Here is a 17931-nt window from a genome sequence, read left to right as displayed (position 1 = left end):
TCAACATTACTTAAAAAAATCTGTTAAGATGGATACAGTACATCTGTAGTCATAGCTATTCAGAAGACTTATGCAGAAAAAACAAGCCCAGGAATTTAAGACCAGCCTGCTCAACATGGCAAGACCCTGTCGGGAGGAAAAATACCTATTTAAATGACAGTTTCTTTAAATACAAAAGAAACATGGGGGTGGCTTGGAGGGGGAGACACCAGTGAACTCAGATGTCTTTAAAGTATTAGTTATCTTGTTCTACATTCTTTTTCAAAGGAAAGGTGTAATTACTCTAGTTCTGTTCAGAAAGATTTCCCCCCTCCCTCCCCACCTTGTGGCTATCACGGTTACAGTGGTTAGGGTGCAGAGGCTATGTGATGTCAAACACATTCTAAGGAGGACTTGGATAATTAATAAAGGAAAGTTACTGGAAAGGAGCTTGTAAAATCGGACCACTTCAATGCCTTTCTGATCTACCTCCATAAATCTGGCACAAACCAACATTCTACATTATTTGAACTGGCTATGACCAAATTGTTAAAAATTCAGTGATGAGTTCCCCATGTTTTTAAGATGAACACTAATCAATAATCTGATATTTAACAAACTGGGTGGGCAGCTATTTATGCTCACAGCTTCAGTTTACTAACATATATAACCTGTATAATTGGGCAGCTGGATTAAGTCAAGTCCTAGTTCTATCATACTTCAATTACATCTTACCCTGAAAGAGAAACCTCCATTGGTAAAATTTCCAATGACTTCACCATTAAATAAGGTCAGTTCATTCACAGCAGAATGCCTGCACAAACTGGAGACCTGGATTAAAAACAAAGTTATATTTAATTTAGTTGAATTACTTTCAAAATGCTATTACGTACATTTACATGATCATTGTTCTTCTTGAACTACTAAAATGTTACAAAATGGTCCTGACACTTCTACTTCAATGATCTTCAAATCCTAACTGAAGTTTTGCCAAATCTGTCACACTGACCATTACAAATTAATCCATGCCTCTAATCAGAAATTTTTCACTTTCAATGCCTTTCTGATCTACCTCCTTAACTTTCTGATTTTCTTTCATTTGCTTACACCATCTGGGAATCATAGTCATTTTTTCCGTTAGCTTTTCACATATTTTGTGCTTTCATTCTTGCAGTAGGCACTTTCACTGTGTCACTGGTATGTGCTACAGTGTTTCCTATTACATTCCTAACATATATGGCACAAAAAAGTAAATGAACTAATAAGTGTTCACTAATAGGTAGGATTCAAGATTTATAGTGGATCCACTTTCACACACTGCAAATTTTATTAAACTCAAAACAACCTACCTTCCACGCCCACTTGGGAGCGTCCAGCGCACCTCCATTGCTCCGAAATTCCAAAATTTCATACTAGGTGATATAGCAGTGGGTACCAGCTAAATAGCTGATTAAAATAGAATTACAGTTATTAGTTTTGAAAATTTTTCATAGCTTATCTATTATACTTGCTTTGATACTTTCTAAGATGTGATTTATGTGTTTCCCCCTTCCCTCACCCCTCCTTTTGGCTGGACTGCTTGCTTTTCCATCTCAGTAAAAGGACCTCAGGGCTTTTAAATTTATTTTTTCTCTGAACTTGTGATTTATATTGAGTTCGGCAACAAGAAATCTTGACTACTCTAGAACCATTGTTGTTATTTGCAAGCATCTCTTTAGTCTACGTACCTCTAACTCCATCGCTGGTTTCCCTTTGCTTCGATTACATAATGCGAGGAGGTCTATATAATAAATTCAGGATTCCTGTTTATGCACTTTTCAGCAAAGAGCTAGGGATCAAATAGGGTTTGAATCCTTCTATTCCCAGATAAAAATCTGTGACAGGGGTAAACTCACCCCTTTAAGTCATGTTAAAATATACACTATTCTTTGGGTAAAGCAGACCTTAATGAGGAAAGTAGAAAAATTAAAAACAATTGCTACAATTCTGTTTTATAATGGTCCTCTAGAAGGAAATAACTTTTGGAAGCAACTTAAAAATTAGTCCAGTAATTAGCAGTTCAATGTGTCAATATATCCACTACCACCCAAATACTGGTATTTTTACACAGCTTATTATGTACATTAAGTTCCATTTTTTAAATGCTTTAAAACTTTTTTAGTAAGGGAAAGCTGCTGGAACAAGAAAAATTACATTATGAGGACATTTTTTCAGAATTCCATTTTGAAGCTTATAATGTGAGCACTACAATGTGTTTCAAATATTGAGTGCTTTTCAACCATTGCATTCACTTTATTCTTCTATTTTTCTAGAATAAGGATGACAATGAGTAGTCATATCTCAAGATTATCAGATTATATTAATAGACGAAAGATTTCTTTTGTTCACTTTAAGTGTAGGTCAACCTAAAAAGTGGCATCTCTTCCACCATGTTTTTAGAAATTAAATTCTAATAAACCAGCTATCATATGGCACCCCCTTAGGGGATCTCAAAGTAATCATTCTCTGCAAATACTGATTTCTTAAAGGATGAATTTCCATAGTAATGTTTCTTGCACTATACCATGAAGTCATGTGAAATAAAACGTGCCTTACCACATAAATTCAAAGCTCATTTTTGAAAAAAGTTTATTTTTTTTAATAGTTTTGTTTTTCCCTCATGTAAACAGAAACGGTCATGAAACCTTGAGGTGCCTGCTCTTTAGAAGCCATTAGGTCAACTTTTTAGAGTAGAGCTGTTTTGCATTGAGCAAATCCTGATAGTGACATTGTTATCAGACCTGTATCCAAGTCCTCTCATTTCACCTAAAGACATTTTTCTGGAGAACATAGTGGAGAAAAATAATTTCCTCTAAGCTTATCAAGAGTTTAATAACTTCAGACTTACAACAGTATATTATATGCTCTGGACTGGCATAATGAAAACTCATACCAAGTCTTCCCCATTTCTTCATCTTAAGTTCTAAATTTAGTTTTCTAAGCTGATTTTACATTTTGAAATATGAATTTATATCACTTCATTATCCAAAAAGAACCTCAAATCTGTTTTCCTAAAACTAGTATATTTGTGTATTTAGTATAAAAAGAACAAAGATTTGGGGAATCTAAAGACAGAAAAAGTATCCTAAACTTATTTCACATTTGAACTCTGGAAATAAACTGCTGCAACTAGGGAGAATGTCATATAAAAAGTTTAACAGAAGGAAAGGACTTGGGTCTTTGCATGTATTCCTGTAAACCTATGCAAGAAGACCATCAACTGCAAAGAGAATACCAAGTATTTCACTTCAGGTATTCAAGGGAGAAACTAGGAAATGTTATATAACCTGTACATCAAGGTTACCAATTACTCTTCCCCATCTTTTAATAAGTTTTATTTAAGATTGATCCCAGAATCCTAACATAACAACTGTTAAATATACAAGCATCAATTAATTTGGAATACCTATTAGAATCACTGGAACACATTTAGTTGGGCCCTTTTACTCTTCCACACAGCACATTCACATGGACAGACTAAGGAAAAGGAGATGAAATTTAAATCAGCATTTTTTTCTTTATTATACTTTTCCAAAATAAAAAATAAAGTACGTTGGAACCTTTTATTATTGTACTTGTCCATGACTGTCTCTTAACTAGGTACCTTTAGAAACTGCCAAATAATTTCTGATCATTAAGTATTAATTTCGTCTTCTCTGTAGGCTTTAACACTATTTACATCACACTTTTGTATATTCTAGCCATCTTTGTTAGTGGTGGTTTCATTTAAATTTTTTGGCTAATATCCATTTGTAGCAATGCTTCAAGTGCTTGCCACATACATTTTATTAGGCAAAACTGATGCTATTTCCCATAGTACAATGAAATGGGACTGTCAAAAAAAAAAAAAAGTAACTCGGTACATATCAGATGCTTTTAGCTTTTTAGCCTGCAATCCCTGAGTAACTTTCAGTACTGCATATTATCAAGCAGAACATGCTCGTGATTATGCCATCACCAAGCATGGTGATTTTAACAGTGCAACATAGGAACCAAGCCTTTATAAGACATCTTTCCAGAGGCTAGCCTCATCTGTCATTACCTCATCTCTTTCAACTACAGTATATTTTCTTGTACCCACAGTTAAGATGTTAAAAAGCCAAAACCCCATACCTCAAATGTATGCTGAATCTTGGCATGAAAAAGAAACCTTAGGTTTATATTCTAAAGGAAATTGGGCTATTATAAAGTAATGCCTTAAGTTCCTTGCTCTAACAACTAAGTTATGCTAAAAGCTTACCTAACCAAGCAAGGATTACTGATGCCCTAACCTATCACTTATCTTCAGTGCTAGTTTATCAACAATGGGAACCCCATAAGATACAAAGGGGTTTTATGATTAACAGCTTTATTAATATAATCCTTTCAATCTCCAACCTATATAGATCTAAATAAATAAGTTCCTAGAGAAATGAGTCAAACTTAAATCACCTATATTTTTAGCCAAGGAGCAAAGATGTGAAAATGTTCTTAATGTTAAGTGCCAAACTTCTGTTATTTCCCACCTAAGTTCTTATTTCCCATGGTCCTGTTTTGCACAATCTCAGACTGATGTGTTAACACCAAATAAACTAGTATATACTTAGCAAAAGGATAGCTGGTGACCTCTAGCTTTAATGTTTGTCTACCCAATATTAAGGGATGAATATTACTTCAGAAAGTACTACAGTTCACTTCTAAGTTCTCAAAGGGCTTATTTTTAATACCAAGGTTAAAACAAAGGTGACTCTAGCACTAGTTTGATGCATAGTGTTTTTATGCTTCTCTTACAAAGGTACCTGTTAATAGTGTTAGTATTAAGCAAAAAAAACCTGAGTATTAAAAAGTTAAAAAAAAAAAAAGCAGTAGCCTGGCTAAATCTATTTTTTTTAATATAAAAACTTGGGAGGAATGACAACTATGCCTCTCCCCAATCCAAGCTAAGTCATCCACATATGAAGAGTACTGTAGTTCTACTGAACATTTTAGGTAAACTTAGGCAATTCATAATTTATTTAATTAGTTTTTATTGCCAATAGAAATTACTAACGGTTCCTTTATAATTTATGCTTAGGTGAGTTCCAGTGCATAGGTATAATGTATTGCCAACCCTTAACATATATATCCTTGCTTTTATTACTAAAAACATTAAAACTTGGTTTAAGTTTTTCAAGATCTACCTCAATCTCAGTTGCAGTTGGACTTTTTAGACTCAAACCATCTCAAAAACTTTGGAGGAAAAAAAAAAACTCCAGAAACAATATTGCATTATCTTCCCAGAGGAAACATCTGATAGGAGACTAGGGAGTGACTAATTGAATTATTCTTGGGTACAAGTTTCATTCTCTTTTTAGAAAACAAGATTTTAGTTATACATGGGAAGGAAATTATAGAAAAGTTGTTTAAAGCTCATTCTAGTTTTGACAAAAAAAAAAAATTCTCAGTTCTACAATTAAGCCTTTATCCAAGTGTATGCCAATAAGCTTAAAAGGTGCTATACTTTGTTTTTGTGCAATGGAGCCAATTAAACAAGGTCCTGAGATAAAAAGGTGTTAAGTTTACAGAACTTTATAGACAATGTTATCCAATTCACCTAACTGAACAAATTTTTAAAGTGTGTCCATGAATATAAAATACCCAGAAAAAAATTCTCAAAATACTACTAGCTATGTTTCTTTAAAAAAAAAAAAAATTGCTTTCAAATTTTTTAAGACTGCTCCCTTGTCATTTGCCGTTGAAATCTTCCACTATAGGATTTTATTTTGCTGTCTGGACACAAGGCCACTAAGGCTGTAAGTTGGTCACTGCCCTTGTAAAGGTCAGAGCCAGAGCCCTTCAAAGGCTAGACACAATTATATAACCTACCAAGGAAATCTATGCTGACAGTTATTTTCTATCTTGCATTATTGGTTTTTCTCTTTCCCTATAAATGTCTATATTTATATGAACATTTTTTTAAGGGTTCTGGGATGGAACCTAGGACCCTGCACATGTAAGACAAGTGCTCTATTCCACTGAGCTGTTTCCCCACCCCCCGCATTTTTGGCTCATTCTAAGAGCTGCAAAACTTGCTACATAAAAGCACTCCTTGAACCAAAAGCAAGGTCAAGCTTTCCCCCAAGTCAGGATTTGTTCAGAACTAAGTGTTGTTTGAGGTTTTTTATTTTTTGTATTGCCATGGGTTGGGGGCAGGAACTAGGAGGGGTGAAGGACAAAGTCTAATATCTGCCAAAACTTGACATTTCTTGAAATTAACTTACCTATTTTCCTCCCCTTTGCTTGCCTAGTTGGTACATCCCCTTTTCTAAATTTAGTCACTAAGATTATTTTTCATAAAAATATAAACAACCCTAATCATGAAACTGCTTCTTAGAAGTTTAACACATATCCAGACAGCATTTTTTTCTCCCATCTGTCCCCACTCCTTGCTAATCTGGGAGCTATGGTGGCCTGCCTAGTATCATCTGACCATTTTTTCCTGCTGCGGTTATTAATTTAGGCAATTTAACTACAAGGTATACTCAAGACTTTTTGAAAGGCACAGATAAACTGTAGGACACCTAAACTGTTGAGCACTAAAGTTGGAATCTTCCTCATTGATTAAGTATATGCAATCTTCCTTCACAATGTATATTGAAAAGTTAACTCGTGCCAGTGATTGCTAGCAGTAATTGCTAAACATACAAAAACCTACTTCATATTGTTAAAATATCTCTATTGTGATCAAACCTTTATCCCAAAAATTTCAAGTGAACCTACATCACCATCTAAAAACTAACTTGTACCAAAAAAATCCCTAGGAGTATGAAATGAAGTTTAAAAATCTGATTTTACAGTAGCTAAAACAAAATCCTAAACACTCAAATATAGCAAACCTGAACTTACCAGAAACAGCCTAAAACACAAAAATAAAAAATAAAACTACACTGAAGTCAAATTTTAGTTCTACAGTTTGACTCCTGATTCCTCACTTCACAGTGAGGGTCCTTTAGAAGATTAAGTGTTCTGTGCAAACCCAATAAAATTACAATTAGGGGATCTAATGTTATCACATAGCTACAGTAAGTTAGCAGTGTTGTGTAGTAGTGAAATCAACAACTGGCTTACATGATGGCTTCTAAAAGCATCTGTTCCTGCAGTTTCATGTATCATAAATATGTATATAAAATTATCAGTTGAGGACAGCCGTTAGCATTTCATAAAGATGATACAGTGAGCGTTAACTTCTCCCAGCCAGTACCTTTTCCCCTCATTAAATGTTAAAAGCCGTCTGGGGGGGAGGGGAAGGGAAGAATTCAAACTTTACTTCATATTATCAATCATCAGTACACATTTAAGTTTTTAAAACCTAAATGTTCCAAGTACAGAGTAAAGAATAAGCTGTCCAGAAAGCACACACTTAAAATTTCTCCTCTTGGGAGTTGTATAAAGGGATTTTGAACCTTGATGGCGAGAATCCCAAAACAAGAGTAAAATGAATTCTTTTTATTGCAAACAAACGTCTAAATTAATTTCTCCACCCACTTTCTTTAGAAAGAAAAAGAAATCAGCAGGCTAAGGAGATACCCATTCAAGAACTGACATGATTAAAAATTAAGATATAAATGGGTGACTCACAATTTCATTAGCTTACAAAGATGGTGGAGTTAACTACTACAAGCACACTAGTTATACAGTATTTTGTGGGAGAAGGGCATACAGACATAGCTAACTTCATATAGATCCCATTAGACAACTGGATTTACAACAAGTTTTTTAATAAGAAATGGGCAAAGCCAGCTTTCTTTTCAGAATCAAAATGCAGAACAAATGGAAAAATTATGGTATTTAACCTTCACAAGTTTGAGCCTCCACAAATAATGCAACCAAGTTTTACATTTTTAACAGCCCTTCTACATACACTCCATCTTCTCCATGTTGGTTCCAAGTTTTAGCTTCATTCCCAATTATGCCAATTCCATTGTCATTTAAACTGAAAAAGCGTTCCCAGTCTTTGTTGGAAATTACTATTTAGCTTATCCCCTCCACTACTACCCAGCAAACTAGAGAGAGGATGGAGTGTAATATTGAGCAGTACAGAGTCTTAATGCAATTCATGAGGACCACTTAGTCCTTACATGAATCTGGTTGCTAACATTTCTATTATATTGTGACAATGACTCCCGACTGTTATTCTCTGTGAGAAATAGGGGAGTAAATTCTTAATAAAAGACACCAGGTACAAAGCAACATTTTACTTTTGTTGTGATAAAAAAAAAGTCACATTTTACAGATAAAATGTAGAACCCTGAAATACTGACACATTCTCTTATCGTGCACAATGCTGAGGTTCTCTTACGATTCACTTTAAAACTGCAATTAAAAATGTACAAAAAAGAAAAGAAAAAAAAAATCAACCCACAAAGCTTCTAAAAAAGGAACCCGCAGGCACTTCCTCTTGTGGAATGTTTAAAAAGTTAGCCTACTAAAGAAAACAGTCGACTTCTTGTGAAGGTTTTGGAGAAATATGTATCAGTTCGTTTTATTTGGGTATTCAATAATATCCTTGGTGATAATGCTGACTCCATGGCTTCTGACCCCAGAATTGCTGTAAGAGAAAATTTTTTTTTTAAAGAAAAAACATCAATAAGCCACTCAAATTGCTTTTAGGAAATGACAATGAATCTAATTCAGAGTAAATGCTGGAAATAAATTATACTTGTCATACCTCTGATTTCTATCAAACCAGATTTAGTTTTATTATCCCATTATTTATCAATACACATTACAAAAAGAAACACATCATGACTTGGTTAGTTTACACAATTAATTAAGAACTGTATATTAAAATATTACTTCATTAAAAATAGTAACTTATGGCAAACTCAAAATCTATTTATGGACTACAACAATTCATACCTTGCCTTATTAAGGTTTACAAACACTTCAATCCCTGGACAAGATCTTTTTGAGACTGATTTTTACTCAAAATACAATTAATGTACATAATCATGTAAGAAATTACTTACACCCTGCTGCCACTGGTTGTAGCCCTGAGATTGATTTTTATAGCCACGATTGTTTCCTCGTCCTCTGAAGTTCTACAAAAAGGAAAAAAATCTTTTAAGAAGTCTTAACCCAAGAATTTATCATGCCTGCAGGGATCCTGATTGGGAAGTGGGCAGAAATGGACAACTTGCTAGACATTAATTTTGGGAAATAGCCCTAGGTACCCTTCTGCAAGTTTCTCATAGATTTTTAAATCTTTGTAAAAATTCACCTGTTTTTGCTACTTAGTGTACCTGAAAAGCCAATAAATGAATTTGTTTTACCATTACTATATTAAATTTTTTCTCACATCAATGCAAACACACCATTTTCCATAGTTGCTTATTGAGGTTCCTCAACATTAGCCTATAATTTTGTAGACTAAATTATAGACATCAGTGCCGCTTTATCATTACCTGGTTATAGTTCCCTCTGTTGGGCATTCCACCTCTGTTGTAGTTCCCTCTGTTTGAGTAGCCACCTCGGCCAGGAAAAACAGGGCCACGAGGGTATGGATAGCCAATTCCACCACTTCCACCGCCACCACCACCTCTCTGTGGCATATTGCCCCGCCTATTATATCCACCACGATTCCCAGGAGCTAAAAGCAAGGAAGTAGGTACCCAGTTAGGCCTCTTCTGGCCCATTTCTTATTTTAGTTATAAATAAATATTTTAAGATAAAAGCATTAAAAGATAATTTTAAGCATTTACACAACCTAGTTTTGTTTAGAATCAAATCACACTAAAATTTTAAATTAGTTGCTTTGATGTCAGAATAGATCAATGAGAAACAAACTTCTGTTTAAGTTACAGACCCAAGTTACAAGATTCTCCCATTTCAATCTTGAATTAAACACAATATTCAAATTTAACTTACCTCCCCCTCTGAAGTTTCCACCACGCATATTGAATCCTCCACGTCCTCTATGGCCACCACCTCTGTTAAACTGGTTCTTGCCACTCTTGTTTTTATTGCTCTTCTTTGAGCCAGTGTTTTGTTTCTTTTCTGGTGGAAGTGCCTTTTTGCTTTCTTCCTTATACTGTTCCAGAAGTTTTTGAGCTTCTTCCTTCTGAAGTTCAACATAGGTTATTTCATCAAAGCACTCGGCCACCTCTGGCAGAGTAAAGTTACCTGCCAAAAATAAAATCAAATTAAGTCAGAAACTCATGGCAAGTATCCATAATCCTAGAACTTTCTATTCTTGAATAGCTTAAAATTTTTATCAGATTACTATATCTACTCATGGTTTAGTGGTTTAATGAATTTTCTAAAAATTATTACAATGAGCCAAACACATTTATATTCCCAAGAGTTAATGGCTGTTCCTCAAACAAAAGTACTTGCAAAATATTAATTTTTCAGATACAGATCACAAAACGAAACAAGACAGCAACAATAAAATTGAATTCCACACCTTTCATTTTAAGGACTGCATGTTCTGGTAGATCTTTTCCCTCTACTTCTGCTTTCTTCTGTGTTCTCTGCTTGTAGTCTTCATCTTTTGGACAAACTACAACAGCTTTTCGTTGGAAACCTGCAAACAGGCACATTTTTCTCCTCTGGGCAGCAGCAGATACATTTGTCTTGTAAAGAAAAAAAATAATAAGTTTATAACCTTAAAAATTAATTCCATACCAAACCAAGTATCAGTAAACATTTTTTCAACTTCTAAGCTACAACTCACCTGATCCAGAATGAAATTTCGTTTCTTGCGGGCAGCAATCTCAATAAACTTTCCAAGACACTGTGGGGCTCTCTGCAACAGTGTGTTCAGTTTTCCAGTATCTGCCATTTGTTTTTTAAAACCTGCCACCTATTTTTAAAATTTAAAATTTTATTTGAATTTGTGAATAAGCCACATGTGTTTAATACCAGCTTAGATCTATATGGGAAGCAACAAGTAACACTTTATAATTTAAATGTTTGAACACTGTACTTCCCTTATTGCTATCAATAAGTAGAACTTTTTTTATCATATTGTAAGACCACTGAATTCTTTTCACTGCTAAAAAATAAAAAAAAAATCTATGAAAAAGATGACTAAGCCTATCAAGTAGAATGCAATTTCCCTTACAGATTGAGAGCTAATGGAAGTAACCCAATAATTTTGTTTTGTCCAACTCCCTAAGAAATTAACAAAATACATTTTAAAAAAGGGGGAATACCTTCAATGTCTTCTTAAATAAGTATTAAGGTTTTGGTTTTTTTTAAGTGCTAGGGATTGACAATAACCAAAGCCTTGCGCATTCTTGGCAAGGACTCTCACTGAACTAACTGTGGTCCACTACCCTTTTTGGGCCTCCTTTAAATGCTGAAATCAGAACCAACATTTTTACTTACCATCATTTTATCCATAATGGTATTTGTTCCAAGAATGTTGTATTTACCAGGATTTTCAGCTGCATGTTTAGTAACCCAGGTAGTTTTTCCAGCTCCCGGCAAGCCAATCATCATAACAACCTGCAAATGGAAAAAAATTTCATTTTTAAGTACATCCAAATTTTTTAAACACATCAAGATTTGTTCATGGAAGGTTTACTATTATCTATAAAGGCAAAAGAAAAATCATTGGCTGAGAGCAATAGGTATAACATGAAAGCAAATAAAACACTTTTGTCAAACAAAAGCAATCTTCAAATGCCACATTTACAAAAAATAAAATGACTCACTTCACAATCTTTCTTCTCTTCAGGCCCCTTTGGTCCTCTAACTCGATCCTCTAGGGGGACATTCTGGATAAAAGTATAGTCTTCAGGTATTGGAAAATATGGCTTTTCCTTCTGACCAAAATTAAATTCAACTGCACAGTTATGGCAGAGAACATGTGGAAAGAGTGGTCGTCCAGCAAGAACTTCCTTACTAATTTTGAAGGCAACGCCAAGATCTTGTCCATTCTTGGCATAGGAGAGCTCTACTTCATCGTTTTCAAAGTTCTGTTAAATAGAAGAAAAAAAATTTACCAGTTTGAATCTGCTTCCTATAATCTTTCAAAAAAAAAAAAAAAAAATCAAAATTCAAATAAGGAGTAAGCTTACCCTTAGAAAATTTTTATAGGTTAAATGCTAAGAGCTTTTTGAACATTAGAATGAAACACAGAATCAAAAACATTGCCTCAGATAACGGATTAGATTTTACAGGCCTATTTTATGTTTAATAATTTGTCAGAACGCTTCCTTAAAAATTTCCCTTACCTTTCCAGTTTTCAACTTTTTCTAGTCTTTAACCCAAAACCAGTGCATGCATTTTTATCTATCATACTAACAGCTGATCCAGACCTTAATTTCTTTTAGAATTTCTAAACGATAATTTCACTTATATAGCGAATTTTAGCAATAACTTACAGCAAAACATGTAATAACATCATTTTCATCAAACTTCTCTCCATAATCTTCTGTCTCACAGTTGCATGTTTTAATTCCTTTTAGAGAATACCCATACGAAAATTCTTCTTCACCTAAGAAAATAACTTGCATGAAACTGATGTTTTTTAAACAGTCCAAAGCCCCACTGTTTTTATTACTTAACAGGTAGAGCACAAATAACCTAACAATCTTCAACTTATCTACCAGATGTAGAATTGAATACAAATTGAATATAAATATATAAATGAAACTGAGTAATGGATAAAATTTAACCATGTCCTACATTTTTTAAAAATCACTGATAAAAGCTAAAATTCAGCTTGTCTGCTACATGCTAGCATTACCCATTTGTAAAATACTAACAGAATGGATAACTATAGTTAGAAAGCCTTCTAAATCTTTTTCTGAAATCAGACTCTAATCAGAGCCCTCAGTACTCAAATGGAAACTTTACCAAGTAACATTCCACTTGTAGTCAGTGACCAGCCAATTCGAACTTCATGAATGTCAATATCTTTTGTATATAAATGCCTTACAGGAATCTTCTCTGTAACCTGAAAAGTGAAATCATTAAACCAAACTGTAAATCAAGAAAGATAAACTCCTGAATCCTGACTTCTCTCACTTGGGGAGAAGACACCCAAATCTCCTTCTTTCCCTACTCCCTATCCTTTATTTATAAGAACTTTAAAAGTGAGCACTTTGTAACTCAGAGCAAAAAAGGTTTCAATTAGCTAAGAGTTTTTCTAAAAATTTGTACTTTAAAATTTAGCTAGTTTTTTAAAAAAAATCCTTGGTAGCTTTTTCATGTATGATTTAAAAAGCCAAGATGGTGGGGGGCACACCACAAAATTGCATTTACCTTCATCTCAAAGCAGACTTTGCCTTTTGACACACCATAAGATGCCCTTCCTCCAGCCCAAAGAAAAGCAAAACTCTCCATAGTAAGAGAAGAAGCACTGAGGCGATCTCTTGATATTTTAAAATGTAGATCACAATTATCTGTAATTATATAAAATACCAATTATTCCTTTGACATCTAATATATGTATTTCTGCTATGTAGACAAAATTTGGTTAAGTTTTTACAAGTATTTTAATGCTGCATAAGATTTTATATATCATGCTGTTCCAACTTTCAATTTAAACCCCACTCCCACCAGTCACTTGTCAATTATGTACTAGAATAAACTTCCTATTAAATTAACCAAGGCTTAATGTGTTTTAAGCAAAATTGAGACAATGTGACAATACATACCTGCTCTGCTCTTTACCTTGATTTAGAGGCAAGCAGTAGAGGATAGCAGAAAGTGAAGCATGCCAGAACCAGGTAGAATTTACCAGTGCCACAATAAAACTGAAGGGAGGCCACGGCCAATGTTTTAAAATAAAGAGTATGAGCTGTTGATCCTGCACTTTGTAACTTAACACCCGGGTTCCAGGTCCTTAATTCTTTTCTACAACTTGTGCATCAGACAGCCTGAACCCACTAACCTGGTCATCTAAAGGTTTACTACAGCATTTTAGGCCCCCTTGCAGGAGCTTTCCAGTTATAACAATTAGAGATTAACCACTTCCTGGATTATCCAAATCGTCTTTTACCTAGCTATCTTTGGGTCACTAGCTCATTAACATGTATTTTCTCAAGAGTTCTCCCTTGACAAGACAACTAACCTCAATTTAGAAAGCAGTTTTATTTAGTTTTAATTGATCAGAGTTTAATCTGTTTAGAATTCTCCTTAAATAAGCTTTGTTCCTAAAATTTCTTATCATTGATATATAATTAAACAAATTGTGTCTACACCCAGTATCACCCTTAATAAACTGATACTCCTGGTAATAGGCAATAAAAACCCTATTCCTATGCAATGACATTACCCCTTCTGAATCACTGCTTCAGCACCTTACCAATTCCTACCAATTTTGTATTTAAGCAACTGAATTTGACATAAAACTTTCAATTCAACTACTTTGCAGTTTTAAGACTCAACTACCTGTAAGGGGTATTCAAAAAGAAATCAAGTTTCACACTTAACACAATCCACAATCAAGGAAACATGAAAAATCTAAGCTTCAACTCCTCTTAGCTACCAGAACAGGTTATTACCTTACCTCCTCCTCCTCAAGAATTTATTTCTACCCTTCATTCTATTAATCTCAAAGAGTTGTGCATTCTGACCAAACACTAAGTCAATATAATTCTTTTTTATAATTAAAAAATGCAAGTCTGACAGCCAAGGCCCACTTAAGAGGTTTGCAATACTTCCTCATACTCAATTGCAGCCCAACTGGGTAAAGTAGCAGTATTTACAGCGCTGCCATTGATACCATTCGCTGCTGAAGAAAGCTAGTGGCCCAGTGATAGCCCACTGCTGCTGCCCCAGGTCTTTGGAAGAAATCAACTTATGTTAAAGCAGCAGCTACTGAACTGGAATTGAGAACAAAAGAGCAGTTATTGAAAAAGTAATATTACAATCTTTTAGAATAGGGAATATACTTGTGTGCTAATGGGAAAAGTCATTAGTAAATATTTAACAAACCCAAATAGCTCACTTAATATAATTCCACACACAAAAGAAATTATCGTAGAAGCCTTATAAGGACAGTGAAAAGTAGTTTTTACAATTTTGTTAGTCAAGAATTGACATTAAGAATGAGTTTAAGTCATAAAAAGTTATCAAATTGCTACAACCTATTAAATTATCAATGAAAGTGTAGTCATACTAAACATTAAATACTACCAGAATCCAAAATAAAAACCATTATCTTCCTGCCTTTAGAAAACACTAACCTAAGCTTCTTAAGTTCAACATTAAGTTTTCTAACATTTTGGAACCAAAAAAACCACTGTATTCAATAACTGGGGGCAGGAGGGATAAGAGTATCAGCTTCACTTACAAGTATCAAGACAAACCACTGTGTCATCGAAGTGCTCATCTTCTTCTTCAACAGGTGGCTGAGGAGACTTGGCTCTGAAAGACAGAATTGTCTCCTGATACAGCTTTTCCTAGCAAAGCATGAAGAATGGGTACAAGCAAAACTAGGTTCGTATCCTGTACCTGCTGTACTTGTTTTCTTCAATGTACTCAAAATATCCTCGGCCATGATCTTCTCGAGGTCTTTTAACACCTCTCTTTTTATCTCCGCCTTTCTGTTCTGTTTTTCCGTCTCCTATAACACACAACACTCTTTGAGATGCCAAGTGGCCAAAATATTTCTTAGAAATAGAATCAAAACAATACAAAATAACCCACCACCTTTTCTGTTTCAAGGCGCAAAAGTCCTCGACTTCACCCTGTTATTTTTTTTAGGACCTTTTAATCGACGAACCAAATGTGAATTCAAAGAACAATCAGCTTGGAAATGGACTGGAGATTAGTGACGCAGTCTAAAGACGTTACTAATTTTACCAGTCTAATAGACAATTCGAGAAAGCCAAAGAAAAAGCGCGGCCCAAGCCCGGAGCCCACGTGCATCCCGACGAGAGTTCAGGAAGGGGGGAGGGGCCAAGCGGGGCTCGCGCGGCCCGCCCTCCCCTCCCCCACTCTACCCGGGCCCGCGCGCCCCGCCGCCGCATTGTACTGATCTTCCGCCCCACTCTCCGCGCCCGGCTCCTCCTGCCGGAAGTGACGTCACGCCGAGCCCCTGCGCTCCTTGCACAATACCGCGGCGAAGAGCCGCCAAAGCGCGCCCGCCCCGGGACCTCGGGCCTCTCCCCTCCCCCCGAGACATGTGCCCGCACCTAGCGCACGCAGCGCGGCGGCGCCACCGCGGGCCGACGGGGCTTCCCCCCCCTCCAGCGGCAGCTGCAGCTCCCCCCCCCCGGGCTCCCGAGACACATAATGGAGGCACTGCCACCACCGTCACACCGAGCCCGAGGCCCCTCGCTTAATCCGGGATTCCCCATACCCTTCCCCCACCGCGCAGCAGCCCCCGCCCGGGGCTCCCTCCCCCCCTGCGGGGCTCCGGCTGGCCTGGGGCACGGTCCCCACCCCACGCGGGCCTCCCGCCGCGCGCAACGTACAACGCAGCACTCACCCGCCGCCGGAGCCCCGGGGCGACCGCCGCCTCCGCCGCCTTCCGCCTTCTTCTTACCTCCCGCCTGCTGCTGGCCCTGCCTCGCCCCGGGCGGCGCCACCGTCACCGCGAACAGCGAGGTGGGGCCGCTGCTCTTCCCCGCGGCCTCCTTGGTGGCCCCGCGCTGCTGTGGGGGCTGTTGCTGCGGCGTCGCCGGCGGTTGAGGCTGCTGCTCCCCGTGCCCGTTCTCGTCGCCCGCGCCCTCCTCCTCGTCTCCGAGCTCGTCCTCCCCTTCCTGGAAACCTTGATCGTCGCCGTTCTCGTCTTCCGAGGCGGCCTCCTCCTCCTCCATCGGGCCCGAGTCGGCCGCCCCCGCGGCCCCGTTCTCCTCCCCTAGCTCCATCTGGTCGCCGTCCAGCGCGGCAATCCCTTCTTCCTCCTCTTCCTCCTCCTCGTCGCCGCCGGCCGCGGCCTCCTGCTCGAGGCCTGCTCCCGAGCGCCCGGCGGAATCCCCACCCAGGTCTAGGCTGCCGTTCCCGGGCTCCATGGCGGGGCGGCCGCCGGCCTCCTCGTCGTCCAGCGCGGCCTGGAGTCGATCCATGAGCTCGGCCTTGAGGCCCTTGTCGGAAAGGCGCCGCTTCTTGAGCTCCTCTTTCAGCTCCGACACCTTCAGCTTTTTAACATTAACAGGCGAGGAACTCATGGTGAGGGCCCCGATTCACCGATAGGTGCTGGTTCAACCTCGGCTCCGCTCCCTCGGCCACTGGTGGCGGCGGCTGCTCCTCGGCCCGGGCGGCAGCTGCGGCTGGAGATGGGTTCGTGCTGCAGAGCGGACCCGCCTGGTTGTCGAACGGCGCCAAATCCTTTCACCGAGTTCGCGAGGGAGACGCGGAGACTCGCCTGGCGCGAGCGAGCACGCAACGTTCTCTCGCAGGGGCGGCGCCGCGCACGTAATATAGCCGCCCCGCCCCCTACGTGACGAGACTCTGCGCCGGAGGAGAGCCGGAGCGCGCCCGCGCCCGGCCCCGCCCCTTCCCAGCCCTATTTCCCCGCCCTCAGGCCGAGCCCGTCCGAGAGCGCGGCGCGGGCCGTTCAGTGCGCTTCCAATTGGGACCCAGCAAATGGAGGAAAAGGAAACCGCCTTTTGGTTAAACCGATCCACTGCAAAAACTATTGGCCTTTCTTGTTCTTTAGTGGCAATACACCTTTTGCTCCTTGCTTTTCCTGCCAGGAGGCCGCTTTCTCCAAAAGCTTTCAGTCCTCAACTTGGCATTTTCAACTCGAATCCTTCACCTTCCATCTTAGATTTGCTTTTTTGTCTGTTTTTCCAGCTATTCGTTTGATCTCCTTAAAAAGTCCACTTCTGACGTGCATAACACAAATTGGCAATTATTTTACTCAGGGAGTTTTTTTTTTTGTTTGCTTATTTAATATTCGGCTTAATTTTTCAAGTCCTGCCTTGCGAATTGTATTTTAAGTTCAGGAAGGGCGAGGGCAAAGCCTTTCTTTTGTTTCTTCCACAACCC

At 38.1% G+C, this 17931-nt stretch overlaps 2 protein-coding genes across 3 annotated transcripts in view; both read right to left on the bottom strand.

Annotated features, from left to right (window-relative positions):
* C10H1orf202 (chromosome 10 C1orf202 homolog) overlaps window positions 1–7577 on the bottom strand; it is an 81775-nt gene extending 74198 nt beyond the window's left edge. The window contains exons 1-2 of the mRNA XM_078022958.1: window positions 1329–7577; window positions 715–810 (exon numbers count right to left, since the gene is read on the bottom strand). The gene's annotated coding sequence lies outside the window, so the exon portion shown is untranslated. The remainder of the gene's footprint in view (window positions 1–714; window positions 811–1328) is intronic.
* A 156-nt stretch (window positions 7578–7733) lies between these two features.
* Window positions 7734–17342, bottom strand: Hnrnpu (heterogeneous nuclear ribonucleoprotein U). Of its 2 annotated transcripts, none has more exons than XM_078022956.1 (14): window positions 16427–17342; window positions 15448–15559; window positions 15287–15360; window positions 13252–13391; window positions 12844–12943; window positions 12369–12481; window positions 11697–11960; window positions 11368–11487; window positions 10712–10840; window positions 10442–10610; window positions 9904–10158; window positions 9441–9625; window positions 9006–9077; window positions 7734–8584 (listed from the first exon to the last, which is right to left on the bottom strand). In XM_078022956.1, the coding sequence occupies exons 1-14, from the start codon at window positions 17106–17108 to the stop codon at window positions 8531–8533; spliced, it is 2469 nt and encodes an 822-aa protein (XP_077879082.1). In that variant the 5' UTR covers window positions 17109–17342; the 3' UTR covers window positions 7734–8530. The 2 variants fall into 2 exon arrangements, with proteins under 2 accessions (XP_077879082.1, XP_077879083.1); XM_078022957.1 differs by having other exon boundaries at window positions 16484–17342.
* Between the last annotated feature and the right edge of the window lie 589 nt (window positions 17343–17931).

This window comes from Ictidomys tridecemlineatus, chromosome 10, assembly GCF_052094955.1.
Source record: "Ictidomys tridecemlineatus isolate mIctTri1 chromosome 10, mIctTri1.hap1, whole genome shotgun sequence".
Taxonomy (NCBI): Eukaryota; Metazoa; Chordata; class Mammalia; order Rodentia; family Sciuridae; genus Ictidomys; species Ictidomys tridecemlineatus.
This window is presented reverse-complemented; position numbering and strand designations above follow the sequence as displayed.

What these genes read in the sequence shown, in the direction of transcription:
- Hnrnpu (XM_078022956.1), bottom strand. Translation starts at nt 17,108, where the DNA reads ATGAGTTCCTCGCCTGTTAATGTTAAAAAGCTGAAGGTGTCGGAGCTG. An exon ending in TACAAGTGGAATGTTACTTG is followed by an intron (nt 12,482 to 12,843) that starts GTAAAGTTTCCA and finishes TTATTTTCTTAG; the next exon opens with GTGAAGAAGAATTTTCGTAT. An exon ending in AAGAGAAGAAAGATTGTGAA is followed by an intron (nt 11,488 to 11,696) that starts GTGAGTCATTTT and finishes TTCCATTTGCAG; the next exon opens with GTTGTTATGATGATTGGCTT.